We start from the raw sequence: 22,843 nt of genomic DNA, 5'->3' as shown, positions 1-22,843 counted from the left end.
GTTTGTTTAATTTTACGCCTTTTTCCAACAGTATTTCAGTCATATAGGCGGGTAGTTTCCTAACCATCGTTCCTGGAGAGTTACACCAGTACTAGACTACCTTCCTCCGTGCTAAACTACCAAAGCATCTCCCGGGGATCGAACCCACGCCAGAGAGGTACCGGAATTAGAAGTCATCGACTCTAACCCCTCGACCACGGAGGCGGTTAATTAAAGTTGTAAAACCTGAGAAACGGTTAATTGACAAAATTTAATGCAAATTGTTATTTTCCTGTTAAATACACACTGCTAATTGTCTTGTTTTTTTCTTTCTTCACTATAACAATCTTGCGTCAATTTTGTAATGAGAAAAAAACACTTTATAATTGCAGTTGTATGTATATGTTTGTATTGTTTTTTTCCCTTTTTGGTTTTGTTTGGATAGGTTTAAATGTCATGTCAGAGGGTCATTTTACATGTCAACAATATAGTAGTGCCTTGTTGTAGGATACAATCTTGATACAGTTTATATCATGTAAAATCTAATCAACGTTATGACACTTTTTGTGTTTCAACAAGATATTACACCATGACATGTTAAAGGGTCGTATAAATTAGTGTTGAAGACATGCTGAAGTACAAAGAATTCAAATTATGTGGTTGGAAGTTAAGGTTACCAACCTTTGAGAGTTATAAACAAGAGTTCTTTACCCTGAACCTAATGGAACCTAAAGTGTTAAGACTGATTTGGCCAGACTTGCAGTGCACAAAGTATAGTCTTAAACTAAGACTGGATCCTTCTATAACTTGTCTGTAGTCGATGCTTAATGTGGGTCCATCTGCCTGTTAAAGGGCACAAAAAGCAACTTTTGCTGTCAAGTACAGACCCCGGACAAGTCACCAGTCATGTCCTGAAAGATTCAATTTTGAAGCACAAAGTAGTGTTTATTTACCTCCATGCAATTTCCACAGAGTTAGCCAAAGGTATGAATTTTGAAGTGTACTGTGGCAAATGAGAACCTAAATGTACAGTAACCGGAGAAAAAATTAAAAGGCAGTAGCCTTGAAAAGAGCTGTTGGTCCCAAGCAAATGGCCTTACAAGCCAGTTCACTCTGTACTAGGGATTCAGACACCCTAGCACCTTAAATTTCCTTAACGTCCCTGCTCTATAACTTTTTTGTAATTTTAACATTTTATACTGTAATGCCTTTCATAAACAATTGACTGTTCCAAATTGAAAGTGGAAGAGGTTGTTCAGGGTTAATTTAAAAAGCAGGTTAAGACTGCTAGAATCAGTAGGCTGGTCAATTATCTGCCTCATTTATAATTCATCTTTAAATCCATAATACTATAAATGTAAATTTTGTATTTATCATGTTTATGTAGCAGATATGTTTGTCTAATTAGTCTGTTATCATATTATCAGTATGTAACGTTATAGTACAAATAATGTAACAGTTTGTTTATTTATTTGATGTACAAAGTCTTGTGTTACAGTCAACTTCCTCTTTTTAAAGGATATGAGAAACTTTGTTGAATATGTCATTTATTGAATACATGTACATGTATACAATGACTATTTATTATAAGGAAGAGTGTTTGGTGTGTTTTTTCCCTCAGGATGATAGGGTGGTAACTGGTTGGGGCTGCAAGGCTGAGGGAAGGCAATTTGTCTTTGAATTTTTGTCTCTGTGGAGAAAAGGTTGTTCAGAAAGATTGAAATGTGTTGTTGAATCAGAACTAATCTGTATAGGACATAATTCATTATTATATTGATTAGACTTTATTTGTAGATTTGGTACTAATAGAGAGGTGATTGTTTAGTAGGGATGTCCTTTGTAGTAGGGAAATAATATCAGTTGTGTATGACAAAAAAAGAATGCAAAGATATATTAGTAATTCTATGTAGAGATAGATGTTCTGCTATTGTCAGCATACTTGAAATAGTGCATGGATGTGCACCTAATGTCATTGCTGGAAGGTCACTCTACATGATCAATCAAAATAGTTCATATCTGAATTGAATTTATTCTGTAAGCTGAACATTAAATGGTTTAAGGAAAAAAGTTCCTTCCTGTTTAAGAAATGCTTTAAATTTTGTGTACTTAGTGCAAAATTAATTGTTCAGAGATGAAAAGTTGTATTATCCCAAGCTGACAATTTCCTATCAATTAAAGCTTGTTATTTTTACTTACATCTGCACATTTGAAAGTTTGTTTGTTATTATTTAAGCGCAAAATTAGTGAGTTGATTCTCCCACATAAATCATTATTTGTTACTTGTGGAAAGTCCAGGTCATACATTTGTACTGGTTTTCTTGATCGTGACACACATTCATTATAACTGATCTCTCGGTGATTATTGTACACCATGTACGTGGAAAAAATTACATTTGTAGTAATTGAGAGAGAAACAATATTGATACGCTGCAGCAACGTTTTGGTCGTTGAATGTATAATATATTCAACCATTGTTGTTTAGGTCAGTTAACATCGTAGTGCTAAAAGGCACGATAATAAACGGAATTGTGTCCGTGTATAAACATTGTTTAAATAAAACCGGAATAGATCTTATTGTTCGGAATTTAAATTGGACTTTTTGTCGTTAGATAATGAATTACCGAATGTCATGAGATTGAATTGTGTTTGTGCGTTGTATTTAAAGTCTATCATCTGTAAGAATTAAATTTGCGGGGAAAAAAATGTCTTCCGTTAATTGTGAGGTGTCTAAATAAATTTTTTGAATGGAGGAGTTTATAATTAGTTTTCAAACGTAGAAGTGAAGTGTCTTATATTGCACCTAGGGCTGTTTGACTAGTCAATATAAGGCTGTAATTACATCTATTGATAAACTACTTCATAATCGTATTGATTACTTTGGACATTGAGTGTTCGCTCTTTTTTTTTTTCTGGACTGTTATATTGACATTTTTTTTCCGTAAATATATTATAATCGGTTGTGGTATGAAATTGTTATATTAACAGATTTTGTGTATGTGTGGAATATTATAGTGTTAGTTATGATATGCAAATTAGCAACGGAATGTAAAAAATTACAAACTAATCCATTTGTTAGGAAACAAATAGATAAGTTTCCATAGGCTTTATGAAATATTTGCCAAAAGCTCGTGATATAAATATTTAATGTAAATACGCTCAAGCTGTGATGTGTACTGTACTTGCTGTTTAGTAAGAAACTAGTTTACGTCACTCTGTAATTGAACTGAAAATTTATAAATGCACTACCTATATTGATATATGTTACGAGCATCACTGAGTTTACTAAATGGATGGGGTAATGACACTTAAAAACATTTAAAGTGCAATTTATTCAGAGGGGAGAAAATAAATTGTAGCAGAAATTTTGTGGAGTTGTGAATCTTTGGGGTAGAGTGATGAAAGAGCAGTTTTACCTGGAAAACTCAGTTCAGTGCCGTCTGCTGCTAAAGAGTTTCCCTCCATTTTTTTCTCGCTCTGTTTCTTAAACAGTAGTAAGACAACTACATGTCATGTTGAAATGTTTGAGGAATTTTACTCAGCAAAGTTACATACATTACAAGGATAGTTCAGTGGTTGCGGAAATGAAACGCTTTTCACATGTTGATTGTTTACATTGATGGTGGTGTATTTATATATCACAAGTTTATTAAAGGAGAAATTATTGACATTAGTGGATGTTGATACAGCATTGAGGGAGGTTAATTTATTGGTAAACCAGACTGTGTTTTATTTTAGTTTTATTTAACTCATACCAAGAGTTAACGAGTAATTAATTGGGCTTTGATTTGCATTTAGATTTGCCTGGGATAATTATATTATGTAGACATGTTTGATTATTGAGACCTTTGGTTAATATATTCTCCTGATTAATTTGAGGAATTAATTAAACATACTGAAATTCTAGAACGTGGATTAACAGTGAGAATTTTCACCTGTTGAAGGGGGGTCGATAAGTTTCATTATCTTGGAAATCTGGACTTTTTGGATTATATAGTGTATAAATAGTGTGTTATTTCAACTTTGATGTGAAAAAATGCAAAGGAAAGGTGAATCTGACTAATGTTTATGTGGATTAATGGATTTGTTTGTGACATTATGCCCTGAAGTGAATATATTTAACTTCATGATACTATCTTGTATATACACACATATAAACTCCGGGAGTAATTACAGTTATATACATTAACTTATATATAAGGTAAGTTATCTTTATACATCATGACATAAATTAACATATAAAATTTGGTATCAATCATAGTAGATCGTTATTAATTTCTTATTTTGACAGTGTCAACTGACTCAACAGTCACTAACAAAACAGTTGACTAAAGTATGGGTAGCGAGTGAGTCTTTAGGCATCCAGGGAGTTCCTTATAATATAGGCATAGAACATATGCTGATGTGTTGGTTTTTGCGATAATGATATAAATTGAAGACAATTTATTTTGAACCACAAACCCCTGCTTGCATCATGGTTTAGTGCTATATTGTACAGTGCACTTTCATTGATTTTCCCATTAAACTCCTATAGTTTTATCCAATCCTAGGCAGAATAAAAAGGAGACCTTCTTGTTTTTTAGATGGATATGATCTTCATTTTATGACCACTGAGTTGCATAAAAGGCCAAGTTTTTAAGGTTGTCGACATTGAATTTTGAAAAGGGTTGATTTACCCTCAGAAGCAATTAAAAAAAAAAGCTTATTCATTTAAAATTGCAGACTTGGTTTGATTGGCTAATCACGAGAGATAATGTAAAAGTGCAACATCTCTTTCACGCCCCCTATCACAAACACATTTCTGATATAATGCATGATTCAAGTCGGAAATTTCTTCACCAATGAAACTGGGAAATCATGATGTGACCAGAACAATGTATATGGTATAAATGTACATGTGGACAATTGTTTCATATGAGGAAGATATCTTGTTGAATCATTCAAGAAGTTTTAAGCCAACATTTATGTGAGTAGATTTTAAAGGCCCATTATGCCTCAGAAATGCTACAAATTTTATTTCGCAAAAACTTTTCATTTTTGGTATCTTGTTACAGTTTTCAAAGTAATACTCATTTGCCATATACAATTGGACTATATTTTGCAGCTCTGTTTGTAAGCAGTATCATTATTATAGTGAATTAGTATTTTGCTTGGAAGTCAAAATACTACTTTGTTTACATTTTGCTACCTTTATTACACATTACTCACATTTAGCGCTGCTTTCGTCAGTTTTTATTCAACATCTAACATACCCTAAATCCATTATTTAAACATAATTAAACACATGTTTGACATATTCTAAAGAATAAAAAAAATATTGATTTTCTGAGGCAAAATGTGCCTTTAAATTTCCTTTGGTCTTGTGGCCCAGCAAAGAGGCCAATAAAAAGCTGCTGAAGTAGAATTAATAAACAATCACATTCATTATATGGTTTCACAATGTTCTAATTATTGAAGTATAAATCTTCTTGTTTGAGTATACATGCTAGACTTTTAACAGTGCAATATAAGTAATGTTAAGGATTGTTTGAAGTGACTAGGCACTTGAAACTTGTGATTGTGAAGTGGTTGAATCCGTTTATTTCCTTTCATCTTAGCAGACATTTCCGTATGCAACAGTTGGTTGGGGAAATTTTTTCATATAGTCGATCTTATGAAGTTTTATGGTATGAAAGCATTTTTTTATAATGTACATGTGTTTATATAGAATGAAAGCAAAGTTTGTAATGTACATGTGTATATATAGAATCAAAGCATATTTGTAATTGTAAAATCACATGATACACTTTGTTTGTTTGTTTGTTTGTTGTATTTAAGTCACAACAACTTTTAGATGTGACAAATGGTGACTTGCCAGCTTTACTGCTGGAAGATTAGACCTAAGGCCAGATATAATGCATGAACCCGACACCTGAGTAGAACTACAGATTCTCTGTATAGCTGCAAAGTCCCTGATGGGATTCAAACCCAAGGCAGTGTGGGGCAAATGTTCACATGCAGACTATGTTATGTGCATTAGTAAAGTTTAAAGCAATATGACTATCCATATTCAAGTTTTATAAAAAAATTTGAATTAATTTTAACTGATATGACAAAATGAAATTGATTTAAGGCAGAAAAAATAAGGTACTCCCACAAACCTCAGAAATTACAAATAACCTGTAACCTGCTAAATTTATGAAAAAGATGAAACAGACTTACTGAGACTGGAATAAAGAATATTTTGGGTTTTTCCCAGCTAATCCATGGGGGGGTGGGGGTACAAATAAACTTTTACAGTTACAGCATTGAAGTAAAGCGCAACAGATTGACTAATCTATTGTGACCAATAGTGCACCTTAAAGCTATAAAGGTAAAAGTTTGTTTTTTACAAGGGGTTTAGCATGGAAAAACCCATATTTGTCGAGTTCTAGATAACATTTGTTTGCCCTCTTGAATTATTAACGATCCATTAATGTGTTTTTAAGGGATATTAATAGGAAGGTACATAAAAGAACTTACCAGCAATATAGAGCCAGGTCAGACTGCATGGATGTTCTGATTGGCTTACCTCTTTATTTGTGGCAAAGATGAATTACATTTGGTCCCACCAGGATAAGGGTTAAGATGTGTCATAATCTTTATTACAGGGAAGGACTACTCTAAATGGACCTTTCTAATTGGTTGATTTGAATTATGTGTCACATTTAAGGCAACCACGTCAGAGATGAAGGATTTTAAAGATCTGCTGGAACTAAAATTAAGGATGTGTGTGGTCTTTATTAGATTAGTCTTTATGACAAATTAATTGCCTTCTGTCTTCCTGTTGTTATAGGAGTTGTTCTTTCATAGCAAATATTGTTTAGAGTGATGAACATGCAACCACAGCAAACATTTTTACCCTGAAATTAAAAAATATATCATACATACCTGATGAAGGTACAGTTGGACCAAAACTGGTAAAATCTTTAATTAAATTAGTTTAACTGAACCGGTGTTTGATGTATTAAGTTCCTCTACACACACTTTAAGTATCATAATGTCATACATGATTTGACATGTCAATGAAACTTGGGATAATATACCATTGAAACAGTGCATAGTACAATAATTTGTGCTATAAAAATTAATTTAACAACAATCAAGTTGTAGAGATATCTGAAATTTTGCACATCCAGATTGACAATTCAAATGGTACATTTATTTCCAGAAAGTTTTTCCACCTGCCACCACCCACCTCCCTCATGGTAAGAAAAAACCTTAATGGAGGAGTCCCTTTAAATTCAAAATAAGCGGGCCATTATTCCATATCACAAAATCAGTTTAGAATGGGTTAATCTTAACATTTGCAATGATTTTGTAAGTTTAAACATTTTTTTTGGGCCTAAACTGTCTATTACTTTGTTATAAAAATGGACCATTTAATCATCCCTCTTCAATGTGAACATCCTATTAGTCTCTCCCCATTGTACATTTCACCATATGTTTGTTGGATCATAAAGTATTTAACTAATGATAATGGTTTTCCTTTTGGTGTAAAACTTTATTACCCTCACATGGTATTCATTACAGTATAGGATATTATATCAATTACCTTAATTATGTCTATTACCTCAGGTAGCTGATATAAAATATATTTTACTAGGGTTTTTAAGAGGTCAGTATAAGTATAGGCCAGTGTCCGTCTTAGGTTTTATCAATTTACTAAAGAAAGATGCCTGTGGTGATATGAAAACATTTGTTTCAATATTTTAATCTAAATGTTTGGAAAAACAACAGTTATATATATACACTAATAGTTTACTTCCAAATTTTTTGTTTACACACACTTCCCCTGTGTAATTTTGGTGATGTACATGTCTCAATTTGTATTCAGACATGTTGGTTGATTAATTTCAGTACGGTATCTTAAGTTTAAACCTGAAAGACTCTTAGATTGAATCTGTGTGCAGCTCACCAGGTCTATGTGACTTACAATGACATTTATGCAGACAATATACTGAAACTGAAACAAAGTTGACTTGGATGGTAAAGGTCCACCTAACTAAATTTTCTTGATATCTAACCAATTTCTTGATTGACTCACTTAAATACCACATGATTTCAGAGCTAGCATTGAGAGTTGGATTACCATTACACTCATTGTCAGAGATAATTTGTCACAGCGAAATTTTGTCTCACCCACGGATCGAACCTTAGCAACACTTGGACATTAAAATATAACTTAGACTGCAGCAGTTTTGTGAGCTTCCAGCAGCTGTGCAGCACAGTACGACATGGTCCATGGTTGCTTAGTTAATAATGAACTGACAAAGATGAAAGATGTTTTGAAACTATTTGCTGGGATATTAAACAGAAGCCTTGATCATGAGATTGTATAAGTTTGCTTTGATGAATAATTATGATATTTAACTAAGGTGAGAGCTAGACATTCAGCGCCTTTTATTCAGTGCCTGGTGTTTGAGTGTAAAACAATATTTATTTTCTTAAAGATCATTATGGACAATTTATTCTTTTTAAAAGCTGGTGGAACTAAAAACAATAATTGTGAATCTGTAAATTTGCATCGATTGTTAAGAAGTTGTACTGTGGTTAGAATAAATTATCCAAGTTACCCATCCATTTTCTGTAATTTGTTTATTTTTATGCCCCCACAATGTGGGAGCATATAGCGTTGCACTTGTCCGTCCGTCCGTCCGTCCGTCAGTCCGTCCGTACGTCCCGAAATCTTGTGAACGCAACTCCTCTTAAACCGGATGGCAGATTTTGCTTAAACTTACAGGGATGAACAATCTTAATGTGTAGATGGTAGTAAAGGAAGGAATTTTTGCTGCAACCAAATTTAACAGAATTATGGCCCTTTGTTAATTTTTTCACTATATACTATGTAGAAATTTTGTGAACGCAACTCCTCTTAAACCGGATGGCAGATTTTGCTTAAACTTACAGGGATGAACAACCTTAAGGTGTAGATGGTAGTAAAGGAAAGAATTTTTGCTGCGACCAAATTTAACAGAATTATGGCCCTTTGTTGATTTTTTCACTATATATACTATGTAGAAATTTTGTGAACGCAACTTCTCTTAAACCGGATGGCAGATTTTGCTTAAACTTCCAGGGATGAACAACCTTAATGTGTAGATGGTAGTAAAGGAAGGAATTTTTGCTGCGACCAAATTTAACAGAATTATGGCCCTTTGTTGATTTTTTCACTCTATACTATGTAGAAATTTTGTGAACGCAACTCCTCTTAAACCGGATGGCAGATTTTGCTTAAACTTACAGGGATGAACAACCTTAAGGTGTAGATGGTAGTAAAGGAAGGAATTTTCGATGCGACCAAATTTTATAGAATTATGGCCCTTTGTTGATTTTTTCATTATATACTATGTAGAAATTTTGTGAACGCAACTCCTCTTAAACCGGATGGCAGATTTTGCTTAAACTTCCAGGAATTAACAATCTTAATGTGTAGATCGTAGTAAAGGAAGGATTTTTTGCTGCGGCCAAATTTAACAGAATTATGGCCCTTTGTTGATTTTTAGTTTTCAACTTGTGGCACATGTAGTCCAAAAAATATTTGACCTAGAGTCATAAGATTGACAGAACAGTGGCGTGTGGGGGCATCAGTGTCCTATGGACACATTTCTAGTTTTTTATGTAATTATGTTATTTTTTGTATCAAATTATAACTGATATATAGGTTTTGGTCCAACAATTTAAACCATTATTTACCATTTTAATTTAGTAAAATATAATGCCATGTCATTATGACCAGGTGAACCTGCTTATAATTTTGTTACTGTGATGTCTTGATAAATGGTTATTAACCCTTAAACATCACTAAATTTGTATTATGGAAAACATCACTAAATTTGTATAATTAAAAACATCACTAAATTTGTATAATTAAAAACATCACTAAATTTGTATAATGAAAAGCATCACTAAATTTGTATAATTGAAAATATCACTAAATTTGTATAATGAAAAGCATCACTAAATTTGTATAATTAAAAATATCACTAAATTTGTATAATAAGAAAAAATATCACTAAATTTGTATAATGAAAAACATCACTAAATTTGTATGATGAAAATCATCACTAAATTTGTATAATTAAAAACATCACGAAATTTGCATAATAAACTTAATTGCTCTTGTTTTAATTTGGAACAGTCCATTATTGTTCAAAGAGACCTTAGTATCAAAATTATAATTTTGTGACAGAGTCTGACTGCAGGGATGAGCAGTCTCACAACTAAGAATTCCCAGAATTCCCGCATGGGCAAGCCTTTTTCTCATCAACAAGTCTCAGTTCTTACATTGAATTTAGTAATGATCTGCAATCAGCTGAAATTTATTGCAAATTCTTAATTGCACAACTTCAGCCGAAAAAAGAAAAGGTTAAATGACCCATGTGTTTTCCTATGATTATACCAAAGTATTGACTGATTAAAGATATTAAAATGACCATTGTTGTATTAACTATTGTTGTATCATTAAAATTATATTAATAATATTTCTATAAAATTGGTATCAAAATTAACTTGTCGGAGATCTACTTTTCATATTTACGGAAAAGTGATGTTTAGCCATCATAGACATAATCTTTTGGCAATGTTTTGATATTCCATCAATACAATGTCTGCTACTGTCATCAAATATTTATAAACACTGTTATAAGCTTTACATCATTATCAGCAAAAACTAGCACACATATGAACATTATGATATAATATTATATATATCAGGATAAAATGAATTGTACGCTCATAATTTCAGTGCAGTTTCCACACGTCTGCTCTCAGAAATCAATTATTAAAACATTCAAAGATTATATCAGTGACTTATGGCGGATAATTTAAGGTATGAAAGAAAAACATCAGATCAAAGAAAATTGAAATGAAAGGCTTAATTCTGTTACTGAAAGTTTAACCATCTGTCTAGATTAAATAAAAATTACAAAAATTGAATTACATCAATGTATCAGTGAGAAATTATAAAGAGTTGTTCATTCAAGATATATGAGCCGCGTCACGACAAAACCAACATTGTGCGTTTGCGACCAGCATGGATCCAGACCAGCCTGCGCATCCGCGCAGTCTGATCTGGATCCATGCTGTTCACTATTAGTTTCTCTACTTGTAATAGGGTTGGTAAGCGAACAGCATGGATCCTGATCAGACTGCGCGGATGCGCAGGCTGGTCTGGATCCATGCTGGTCGCAAAGCCATTATGTTGGTTTTGTCGTGACGCGGCTCATATTAGCATTAAAGATTGATTAGATAACACTGTGGGAACGGTAAATTTTGTGGCAGGTTAAGCATAACAATATTTATATGTCTGCCCTCTGATATTTATATGTTAATACTAATAACAATATCAGTCATTTTTAGAAAAGTAGCATTTTAACATTTGGCATGAATTCACTGATAATATTTTTTCCCAATTTTAGGAAGTTTTTTAAGACCCGGGGCTTTTTGCATTTCGGGAAAGGGTTTAAATGCCCTGTCAACCCAAAATCCCCTTTTCCCATTTTTAGAAAAAATTTCCCTTAATTGTGAAAAAAGGGACCTTTTGATTTTTTTTTGCCCATGCTTTTATTGGTATAAAAAAATTCAAAAAAAAAAGAGGGTTTTTTTTGGAAAATTTTTTTTGGCCCCAATTTTGGAAATTTGCCTCCCAAAATTTAATTTTTTTTTAAAATACATACAAAAAAAAACCCTTTAAAAACCCTATACATAAAAAGTGCATTAAACCCCACTTTCCTTTTATTTTTTTTTAATTTTAATTTAATTAATAAAAATTAAAACGGACTAACCAAAAAAAAATAAATTTTTCCCAACGGGGGTTTTCCCCAAATTGGGATTACCTTTTTTTTGACCCAGTAAAAAAAGAAAGCCCCTTAAAAAAATTTAAAGGGGTAATTTTAAATCATAAGACATAATTTAAAATTTTTTTAACCCCAAAAAATGCTCCAATAACAAAATATTGATTTTTTACATATAAGAATGGCTCAATAATAACAAATAAATATTTGAGATAATCTGGAGCTTCGAAACTATTTTGTTTTCGACTGATCTTGCTTCCCTAGGATTCTAATATAGCTATTGGTTTTAGTTTGGTAGTGTCCAACATTAATAAAATTTGTATAAAAGAACTTACCCGGGTTTTTTAAAATTTTGGATTTCTTCCAGTGTTATTATTTAGGGGTTACTTATATTTGGGTAAGCTGAAATTAAATTTGTTGTTAGCGGAGTCTCTGCTCAGAGGGGAAAAAAAAGGGGCCCAATATGCTTAAAAACCTTAGATCTTGTTCCTAAAGAGGTTTTTATTTAGGCCATTAATTTTGAATTATTATTGGAAATTAGCTGCAATTCTCAGTAAAAAGGGACTAAACTCTGAGGAATACTTGCATAATAAAAGGGAATTAACTCTTGGGAGTAGTAGCATAGTAAAAGAGAATTAACTCTCAGTTTGTGGGATTTTCCTTATCCTGTGCAATGTGGAAATGATCATTTGCTAATTCATAGTATGTTAAGATTTAAATTTGTTTTTGTTGGTTAAGTAAGGATGGTTTAGTCACAGATTTTAGTTTATTATTACAATTGTTTTGCATCAAAATTACATGGTCTCTTTTTTCTTCTTTTTTTTCTGAGAATTTCTGAAAAAATTATGATATAGTATTTATCAGGCACAATGTTTGTTATAAAATATTTAAAGATGCAAACTTAAAACAGTGCTGATTCTTAATCTTATAATGTAATGATTTATACGGTTATCCTTACTAAACCAACTATAATGAACTATATAACGCCGAACTTTTAATTTCGTACCCAATAAGTTTTGTTAAGAAATTTTAGTATGAACATTTCATTTATTGAAAAGTCTCATACATGTATCTCAGTATATTTTCAGCATGGTCTGTCAAGCTAAATGTATTTTATATGGATAGAACAAGCAAGACACTATAGCCTTTTATTACAGAGATTGATGCCTTAAGTTACCACCAATATTTGATATGGGAAGCTTTCTATATATATTAGGTAGTAAAAGGGTATATGTGAGGGTCTTTCACCATACAATTAACATAGATGATAGTTATAGGGGACCAGATAATGCATTTTTTGTGTTGCCTATACTTCAAAATAGAAAAAAACACATAAATTAAATGATAGTATTAAAGTACTAAGATAATAAGCGATTATGTATTTATTTAAGTGCTGCTGTCATAAGAAAGTTATATATCTTAATTAAGTAACAAAAAATTGCCATATGAAAATGTTCACACCACTAGAGTAACCACAATGTAGTACATTCCTACATGAAAATAAATCATCAAAGCAAAAAATTATTTCTTTTAACAGATAACATGAGTTAAAAAAAGCAACAGTGGTATTTGTATATAAGAACAATGCTAAACTATAAATACATCTAGATCAGTATGTTATGTGAGTTATTGGGTTATGATAAACTATTGTCTATAGTAACAGATGTCTTTATATTCATATACAAGTCTACCTGCTACATTTCCCCCTCCACATGCTCTATCTCCAATATTTTACTTCCTACCTGGAATATTTTTGATGTAATTATTGGCACAAATTTCAATGATTTTTTGTAATTCCACTTTCACATGCAAGGAGAGATAGGGGAAGATCGTTGGTAATTTAAGTCTCTGCAGGTAATTTACTCAATTACGCATTCATCAATTTGTGTGATATTAAATTTCTTATGATGTGATTTAATTTCAGTTTTAGATTTTGAAATCTTAATGTAATTTTATTTATTATGATTTCATGATTATGAGTATTAATAGTGCTGCATAGAATGGGAAATAGGAATTTTAATAAAAATTTGATTTACAAGGATATTATAGATGGGCGTATTTATATGTATGAATAGAAAGGTAGGGAATATGACCTTGGCATGCAGTCTGCAATTTTTAAAATTTTTCATTCTGGATACAAAATGGTGCAATTTAATGTTGATGTGACTTTAAAAGAAATCCACTAATGATGTGACTTTAAAAAAAATCCACTAATGATAATAATAATAAAAGCAGATAATTTATTGCATTATCATCCGCTTTGAATTTGGGACAATCAATTCCAATTTTTAAAAAAAAATTGTATTTTATTTATTTTACTTAAATTGAGTTAAAGACATTATAGAGCCTAGTCAAGCTGCATTGCTGACTGATGGCAATACTGGCAGCAACAGCATAAATCACTTTTAGTTCAAGCAGACTTAAGAATATAATAATTATATATTGCTATGGCAATACAGTAATGTTATATTTATGTACAAAAAAAAAATACAACAGTCTCAAGTGTTCTCAAGTGATGTCACAAATTTGAGTTATGAGTCACATTTCTGCAGAGTTGATAATGAAATTTATTCACAGGAGTTCCAATGTGTTTCCCTTCTTGATGATAGGAAAATCATGAAGAAATGTCTGATCACAGTGAAGATAATCTGAAACAGATGATTTTCATGAAAGCTTTTGAGAAATTTGTGACAAAACACATAAAATAAATGATTCTAATAGGTTTCTGGATTAAAGTGTTTGTTTATGGATTGAAGTATTGATGCTTTAAGGCAATTCCATGGAGAAAATTTGTTTTTGCAAAAGTAAGATTGCATTTCTATTTTGTTACATTTACGTAGTTGCTTCATTGCCGATAATTGATCTTGGAAAACGTCAATGAATAAGATGATTTGGAAATCAAAATTAATTGCTTGCAAAAGTGGATGGATATCATGTTTGGACAATAAACTGGGCTGCTTGCAAAAGTAAATGTTACATAGGATATTTTTTGAAAATAAGTGCTTAATGTGTATAACGTTAAGACAATTAGTGCTTGCAAAAGTTAATATGTATGACGTTTGGACAATTAGTGCTTGCAAAAGTTAATGTGTAAGAAGTTTGGACAATAAGTGCTTGCAAAAGTAAATGTGTATGACTTTTGGACAATTAGTGCTTGCAAAGGTCATTGTATATTGATGTATGGACAATTAGTGCTTGCAAAAGTCATTGTATAATGATGTATGGACAATGAGTGCTTGCAAAAGTCATTGCATATTGATGTTTGGACAATAAGTGCTTGCAAAAGTAAATGTGTATGACATTTGGACAATAAGTGCTTGCAAAAGTCATTGTATATTGATGTATGGACAATTAGTGCTTGCAAAAGTCATTGTATATTGATGTTTGGACAATGATTACTTGCAAAAGTCATTGTATATTGATGTTTGGACAATGAGTGCTTGCAAAAGTCATTGTATATTGATGTTTGGACAATGATTACTTGCAAAAGTCATTGTATATTGATGTATGGACAATGAGTGCTTGCAAAAATCATTGTATATTGATGTTTGGACAATGAGTGCTTGCAAAAGTCATTGTATATTGATGTTTGGCCAATGAGTGCTTGCAAAAGTCATTGTATATTGATGTTTGGCCAATGAGTGCTTGCAAAAGTCATTGTATATTGATGTTTGGACAATGAGTGCTTGCAAAAGTCATTGTATATTGATGTTTGACAATGATTACTTGCAAAAGTCATTGGTTATATTGATGTTTGGACAATGAGTGCTTGCAAAAGTCATTGTATATTGATGTTTGGACAATGAGTGCTTGCAAAAGTCATTGTATATTGATGTTTGGACAATGATTACTTGCAAAAGTCATTGTATATTGATGTATGGACAATGAGTGCTTGCAAAAGTCATTGTATATTGAATCATGTTTGGAAAATTAGTTCTTGCAAAAGTCAATGGGTATGATGTTTAGATAATTAGTGCTTCTAAAAGTTAGTTGATGTATAATATTATGATGTTTGGAAAATAAGTGCTTGCACAAGTCAACGAGTATGATGTTTGTACAATTAGTGCTTGCAAAAGTCAATAGATAAGATTATCATTCTTTGTGAATTTTACAACAATTCTCAATGGATTTAGGATGATGATGATGATATAAAATGAATGCTTTCAAAAGTTCATTAGATTAGGATGTAAAAACATAAACCTATCTAAAGACACAGTTTCAAGCTGTGTGCAAAGTACAAAAAATGTAGTTAACTGTTAGGGTAAAGTTCAAAGCTATGCCTCCTGGGAACCAATGAACCTATTTCCCTGATAAGCCCAGCCAACATGATAATCATCTTGACTCTTTCTGAATGCTTACAACAGCAATAATGACTTGCCAAAATAACTGAAATCCCCTTCAATCGACAATGAATTGGTTGCAAATTTATAGTAGGACAGGTTCATTTTGCAAATATTAGAGGGTGTAAATGTTAATTACTTTCCTTTGATTTCTCTATGATGATTAAAAACTGATTGCAGTTATAGAGTACTAAGTCTGCAATACTCATCCAAATGTGTTCCAAATTCAATTCGGGAGCTCAAGTTGTGCCAAAGTCAATTTATTAGATAAATTAAGCCAGGAATGCTGTATAGATCAATCTTTTAGCTTATCGTTATGATGAAACTTATTTACAGAAAGCAATTTTATATAGTTCTTTAATTTAACATATAATATATGATTAAACTGTATGATATTGAAGAAAAATATTGACCAGATGCTGTATTATAGAAGGGTGAATTATTGTTTGAGCCAAAAATGGCAGTTGTATTTACTTTGATGTTCCATTATGTCAGATATTTAAGGAAATTATCCTGACAGCTTGAAAAGTTTTGATATTCCCCAGATGATCTGTTTATTTATTGATTTGATGTTATTATAGCTCTTTTGACCTTTTCTCTGCTTATAAAATAAAACAACTGTTTTTGATTACAGTTTAATAACTTAATATTCCAAATTCTTTTTTTGAATAGCTGAAAACATTTCTCAAGCTTTATTTTGTTTAAAGGAAATCTGAGTATCAGTTTTAGGACATGTCAATGTTCAGATACCCCATCTTCCTATCTCTAATCGTGCATCTGAAAATAATCTGAATATAAATTTAAAGAGTCTAAAACAGTGAATTTGCATTTCTCATTTACTTTCACAGCTTTTCATTTAAGTTTTTATTATTTTTTGTTCTATAAAAAATAGAATGGCAATTTGTACGTTCACATAACAATGTCTGCAGTTATATGATTAAAATAAATTCTTGTAAAAGTTGGCACTGTGAACAACATGGCACAGTAGCTGTAGTATTCAGAAGGAATAATAAATTGCACAAAAATTCCATAAATTTGAGGAACCCCTGCATATCACTTTATACAAACAGCAGCTGTTTGATTTTACAGATAGTGTGAAAAAGTTTTGGCATTTGAGAGTTATATAAAATATCTCTCTGAGAATGTTGTAAAATTGATGATTTTTCACTGGAGGATTGTTATGAAAATAAAGTGAAAAGTTTACCCATCTCAAGACATGCAACTTTTCAGCATTTGATAATTTATTGTGAAGTATTTCAACTGAAAGTGTGTCTGTGTGATACATGTTTATTTAAAGTCGTGGTAAGATTATGCAAGAAGATTGGGCTTTTTTGTGGAGGTGCGGGGTGGGCTAAGGAGGGGGACAGTGTAACAATCTTCCAATATGAGTTTTGAACCCCTTAAATCTTAAATTATGTTATTGCATGAAAAACTTACTTTGGAATTTCTGTGTATTTATTGCAATATGCAAATATTTTTCCTTCCCATTGATAACAACTTACTGTTTCTATTTACTCTTTGCTGTTAAGTTATTTTTGTCTATCTATTTTCCCAACATAATCTCTATAACAGTCTGTCCATTTATTTTTAGACCAAGATGTCATTTCAGGTACTGTTTATTACATTTTCCGATAATGTTCTGACCACAACTGTCAGTGTTTCCAGTCAGTTTAATTGCATTTTTCTGATGCCTGAATGATGGCATAGAATATTCCAGTGATGGATATATGGTTTTGCACACCAGGTTTCTTATACTAAGCTGTTTGTTTGCTGGGGATTGAAAGTTATTGGTCTTTGTGCAGACATTGTATAGAACCAGCTCAGACTGTATTTTCCATGAAGCCTGACCAGATTCTGTACTGTTGTCTGGGCAATTTTATATTGAAACCAGTCTTTTGTCAGTATTTGGCAACTCAAAATTCAAAGTTCATTGCATAAAGTTCAGCACTGTTAGGGCTTGCACATCATATGATCTGCTCTTTGTATTTAGCATTTGATCTCAGTTTTGAAATACAAAATTCTGTATTTTGACTGCCATCTGCCATTGGATATTGCTCTATTAAGTGCATCTGACAGTTTTTTCTAATAATTCATTATCTGCTCCTGGTGATTTATTTCAATTTATTTTAAGCAGTCAATTGATTATGTAGAAATGTCTTGATTAATTAAGACTAGGTTTTCTGTGAATGTATAAAGCCTCTTGAAGTAGTTTTCAATTTTTTTTTTTCTCCAAAATCTAGTGAATTGGAATTTTTGTGAAACTTGATAGATTCAGCATGATATATAACTGTATGTTGATTATAGTTAAGGAACATTAGTAGCATTTGTGATAAAGTGAACCATTGATAATTATGAAGCAGAAAGGGAGGGAGGGTGTGTGCATGTATCAGTAACTGATTATGTGTGCAGCTGAGTGTGCACAAGTGCAAGGAATTTAATCAGCAATCTGGTAGTCAGGTAGCAATAATGAGAAAAACAGAGACAATGTTGCAAACCGCATGTCTTACAATGTAAACCATCAATTCTAGACACTGCTTCCAGGCTATTTACACTGTTATTTATTCTGTAGTTTTTACAAGAGGTAAAACTAGTTCAAAACTATTAAAATAGTTATGATCATTTTGTTTTTCTTACTTGGCTAGCCCGATTTTTAAAAGTATTGAAATGTCCTGTCCATCCGGCCTTATTTTGGTATTGGCAGAGACAAAGATGATTCATCTCTGATATTGGTGATACTTTACTTGTTTTGTCCATTAGTTCTCTGTAACTGATTCAGTTAATTATGTGGAGCAGTTGTCAGTTATTTGTTGAGAACAGATGAAATTTAATTCAATAGATCTAAGAACACTCATGACAGCATTGAATTGTCTCTCTATATAAATGTATATGTCATGAAATATTGAATATTTTATGGTCATATGTTCTGATTATGTATGTTGGTTGGTTGTTTTCTTCACAAATAACCGATTACTTAGATATTAATGTATGACATAATAAACTGTGTTTATGGTGTAAATGTACGGAGACTACTGCTCTGAGGCTATCTCATATGAGTTCTGATTGAAAGAGATAATCAATTAATATTTGATATTTATAATATGACCAAAGAGTGCAGATTTGTTGTTCTTTCCAGGTGCTAGCTCAACATTGATGGTCATGTCACCTGTTGTGTTGTTTTTTCTTCACATCAATGGGGGCTTGTATGTAATGACATTATCTCCAATTTTGGAAGGAAATTTCTTTTGAAAATAACTGATGAGAGCTTTTGTATCAACCTTGATTGTCATGCATAACTAAATTATTTGGCTTGCATGGAATGGCCCTGACTATTTCCATTATTTTAATGCATTAATTTCCCAAACTAGGATTCTGGTCAAAAGAAAGAGGATGTTGGTGAATACATGGCTTAATGGTTTCTGCAACATTAGTGTTCAGAAGGTAATAAAACACAACATTAACTGGTTAACTGTCCAAGGTGATGATGATGTGTTATAAATGATAAAAGAAACAGAAGTTGTTAAGAACAGACTGAAGTTGCCAATCTGTTTTCCCAGTAATCCCTGGAACAGCCTGTCTGTCCATTTATTTTTAGCTTGTCTTTATCAGCTACTGTTTATTGCATTCTTGGAAATGTTCTGACCACAAGTATTGCTGTAGCCAGTCAGTGTAATTGCATTTTTCCGATGTCCCTGTGAAACCATCAGATAATTCCATTGATGGTAGTGACAAAAAAGAAGAAAAAGACGACAAACTTAATATGTTGAACAGTGATCTGCTATTTTGTATAAAAGTAATTTGTCTGGGGAAAATGTAGAGATAAATTGTTGTTAATATGTTTTCACACTTCATGTTATTTAGTGGTATTACGTCTGCATTTGAAAGCATTGCTATTTAGTGGTATAATGTCTGTATTTGAAAGCAGCTGTTCAATTCAAATTGATTAGAATTGTTATGTCTGCATCTTGTATATCTAAAACCCTCGTAAACAGATGTTTTGCTAATATATTGTATTAGATTGAAGATTGTATAAGAAAATAAAGAGTTTAATCAAGCAGTGATGAGTTCTGTTTCTTAGATGAATTGATTGAAAATGGTTTTACACTGTATACTCTTTGCCTTTGTAGAAGTACATGTAACACCATGAGATGGGGATTACACATCCTCTAGACCATGCAGCCTGTAACAGAGTTTTATATTTGGAAATCATATTGTTTTAATCACAATATTTCTTGTAAAATTTACTGAAAATTAACGGCGTTTTTGTAAAATTATAATGCATAGTCTTTACGGTAAAAGGCCTTTAAGCTTTTGCACCCGCTCACAAAGGGTCACTATATTTTGCTGGACCACTGAATTTTATCATGAATATTAAGCTATTTAAAGACCCACTGACACTAATATAAATGAAGAAGGAACATATTTTAATTCATGTAAGGTATAATAGATATAACTGGTTCTTGTTCCAGGAAGCTGACTTGAAAACCAGGAAGCAGACCTTAAAAAACATTAATATAAGTGGCAAGAAGTTTAAGTTGTTTCATCAAACTAAAATGAATATAATAATAGTATATTTCATAATGGATGAGGCCTAAAATACATTGAAATATTGAATTGAATGGAATATATTTTAAGTAACATGCTCCCCTGATTTTGCATATTATTTGTGTTTCTGATTTATATGCAAATGTTTGCCAAGGGACTTGTGAGTGGCAACAACTGTTTTAATGCCTTCTTTTTATTTTAGATTCTATCTTCTGAAACTGCTGACATGTTTATGACACACTTCTGTTTAGTTATTCTATACAATCATAAAATTATTTTGACTGAATATTTTCTTTGCATGTGTTATTTTGATTTATTCTTTTAGATCACTTGTGGTACATTGGTGGTATGAATTTTGTCATTTTGGTGTTCTTTAGGGTGTTGTAGAGTCAAGACAAACAGTGTCTAATAGTCATAAAATTATTTTGACTGAATATTTTATTGCATGTGTTATTGTGATTTATTCTTTTGGATCATTGGTGGTACACATATGGCATTTTGGTGTTTCTTTAAAGTGTTGAAGAATCATGACAAACACTGTTGCTGTGATCTAATGAAAATATTTCTTACTGTTTCTTTTCTGTACAACATTATTAAATGTATGTGTTAAGGAAATTTTGTATTATCACCTTGTTGAATTATCGAGTAAAACATAATTATGTGCATATATTTATATTGCTTGTCAATACTGTAGTAACATCATTTCAAAGGAGTTTTTAGCAAAAGTTGATTATTTATATCATTTGCTTTGTGTTTGGCATATCTTTCATGATAGAAGAAGAACATTTTGTTCAACTTATACATTTACATATTTACATATATGTTGTTTAATACGTCAAAACTGCTAGTAACACTTATAAAACATTTTGTAACGATTGGTGTTAAATGTAACTTGACTTCTACTTTTAAAATCTGGCAAATAATAATAAGGTTCAGATCAATTTCTTTGATATATATTGAAAACAAGTTCTTTGAAATAGTTTCTTCTTAGAGCATTTTAGTCTTGGCTACTTTACAGAATCTGTTTAATGAAACATAACATAGCTTTTTGTTCTGCTTGGTTGAGACAACTGAACAAAACTGAATATTTCCATTACTTTTAATTACATTTTCTGGCTCTGCAATCACATTTAACACCTTTCCATTTGAATTCCACTGAAAAATAGAATTCTATGTAGAATCATCAGGGAGTACAGTATTGAAGGCTATTTAGCCACAGACTAAACTGTTATTTTAGAGGAAGGTAATAAATTGTGGAGTATACAGACAGAAGTTTTCTGGTGTAATTACCTGGCATCCATTACCTGACTGTTGATGAATGACATGTTTGATTCCAAGCATTCCAGTGGCAGTCAGGTCCATTGCCTGGTTAATTTGTGCAGATTGGCTTTTATTTGTAATGTCTATTTTCATTATCAAGTGTCTGGGAGACTTTGGTATATGAATGGGATTGCAATTCTTTTTCTTGTTATAAACGTTTTTGGGTACTCTTAACATTGTTATAAACCTGGTTGAACAAAAAAAGGTTCATATAGCCTTAAAGGTTATTATTTAAGGTTCATATAGGTTTATATTAGGGGATTTCCCCTGACTGGTGGATGTAGGTCCAGCGATATGTCCCAAGCATAATATTGTCTTATACATACATTGAGGGATTTAAGTATTAAACAATTCAAATGTTTACCATCCTGAGACTTGATGTCATATGCATGAATCTATGCATTGGCTGAGTGGTCTAAAGTGTTGTTGCTTCATTAATGAGCGGATGATCTTTAGTTTGAATCCCAGCCAAGGCGTGATTTTTTTTTGTTACAAACTAATAAATACATGTACAAATTTGTATTAAAGAATTATGCAATGAAGCATTAAACAAAGAGAAAAGTTACCTTTGAAAAGGTTATAGCATGGTTAAGATTAGAAATTATACAATATTTTTTTTTTAACTTCATATTTTTTTTCCTTAAATGATTAATGTCATTATAGAAGTCATATGAACTAATACTATAAAATAGTCACTTGTCAAATTACTTATGTCAATTGTTATCTGAAATAAACAGCAAAGGTTTATGTTTTCAATAATTTTCCTTATATAGTTCATATATTCACTCCCTGAATATTTGTAAACATTAGCAATGAAACGTTAGATAATAAGAAATTAAATGTTGGTTATTA

General features: G+C 31.6%; 1 protein-coding gene across 5 annotated transcripts in view; it reads left to right on the top strand.

The window, feature by feature from the left end:
* The first annotated feature begins 3,676 nt into the window (after positions 1-3,676).
* Positions 3,677-22,843, top strand: part of LOC132713155 (ankyrin repeat and sterile alpha motif domain-containing protein 1B-like) — a 90,422-nt gene continuing 71,255 nt past the window's right edge. For 3 of the 5 annotated variants that reach the window (XM_060695639.1, XM_060695638.1, XM_060695637.1), the window contains exon 1: positions 14,554-14,593. In XM_060695639.1, coding sequence (XP_060551622.1) covers positions 14,569-14,593 — 25 coding nt within the window. In that variant the 5' untranslated portion in view covers positions 14,554-14,568. Of the gene's footprint in view, positions 4,178-13,529; positions 13,644-14,553; positions 14,594-22,843 lie in introns of those variants that run through there. The other 2 variants (XM_060695640.1, XM_060695641.1) reach the window with 2 other exon arrangements.

This window comes from Ruditapes philippinarum, unplaced genomic scaffold (genome assembly GCF_026571515.1).
Source record: "Ruditapes philippinarum isolate M1 unplaced genomic scaffold, ASM2657151v2 ctg312_1_1_1_1, whole genome shotgun sequence".
Taxonomy (NCBI): Eukaryota; Metazoa; Mollusca; class Bivalvia; order Venerida; family Veneridae; genus Ruditapes; species Ruditapes philippinarum.
Note: the sequence above shows the minus strand (reverse complement) of the source record. Positions and strands in the feature narration are given on the sequence as shown.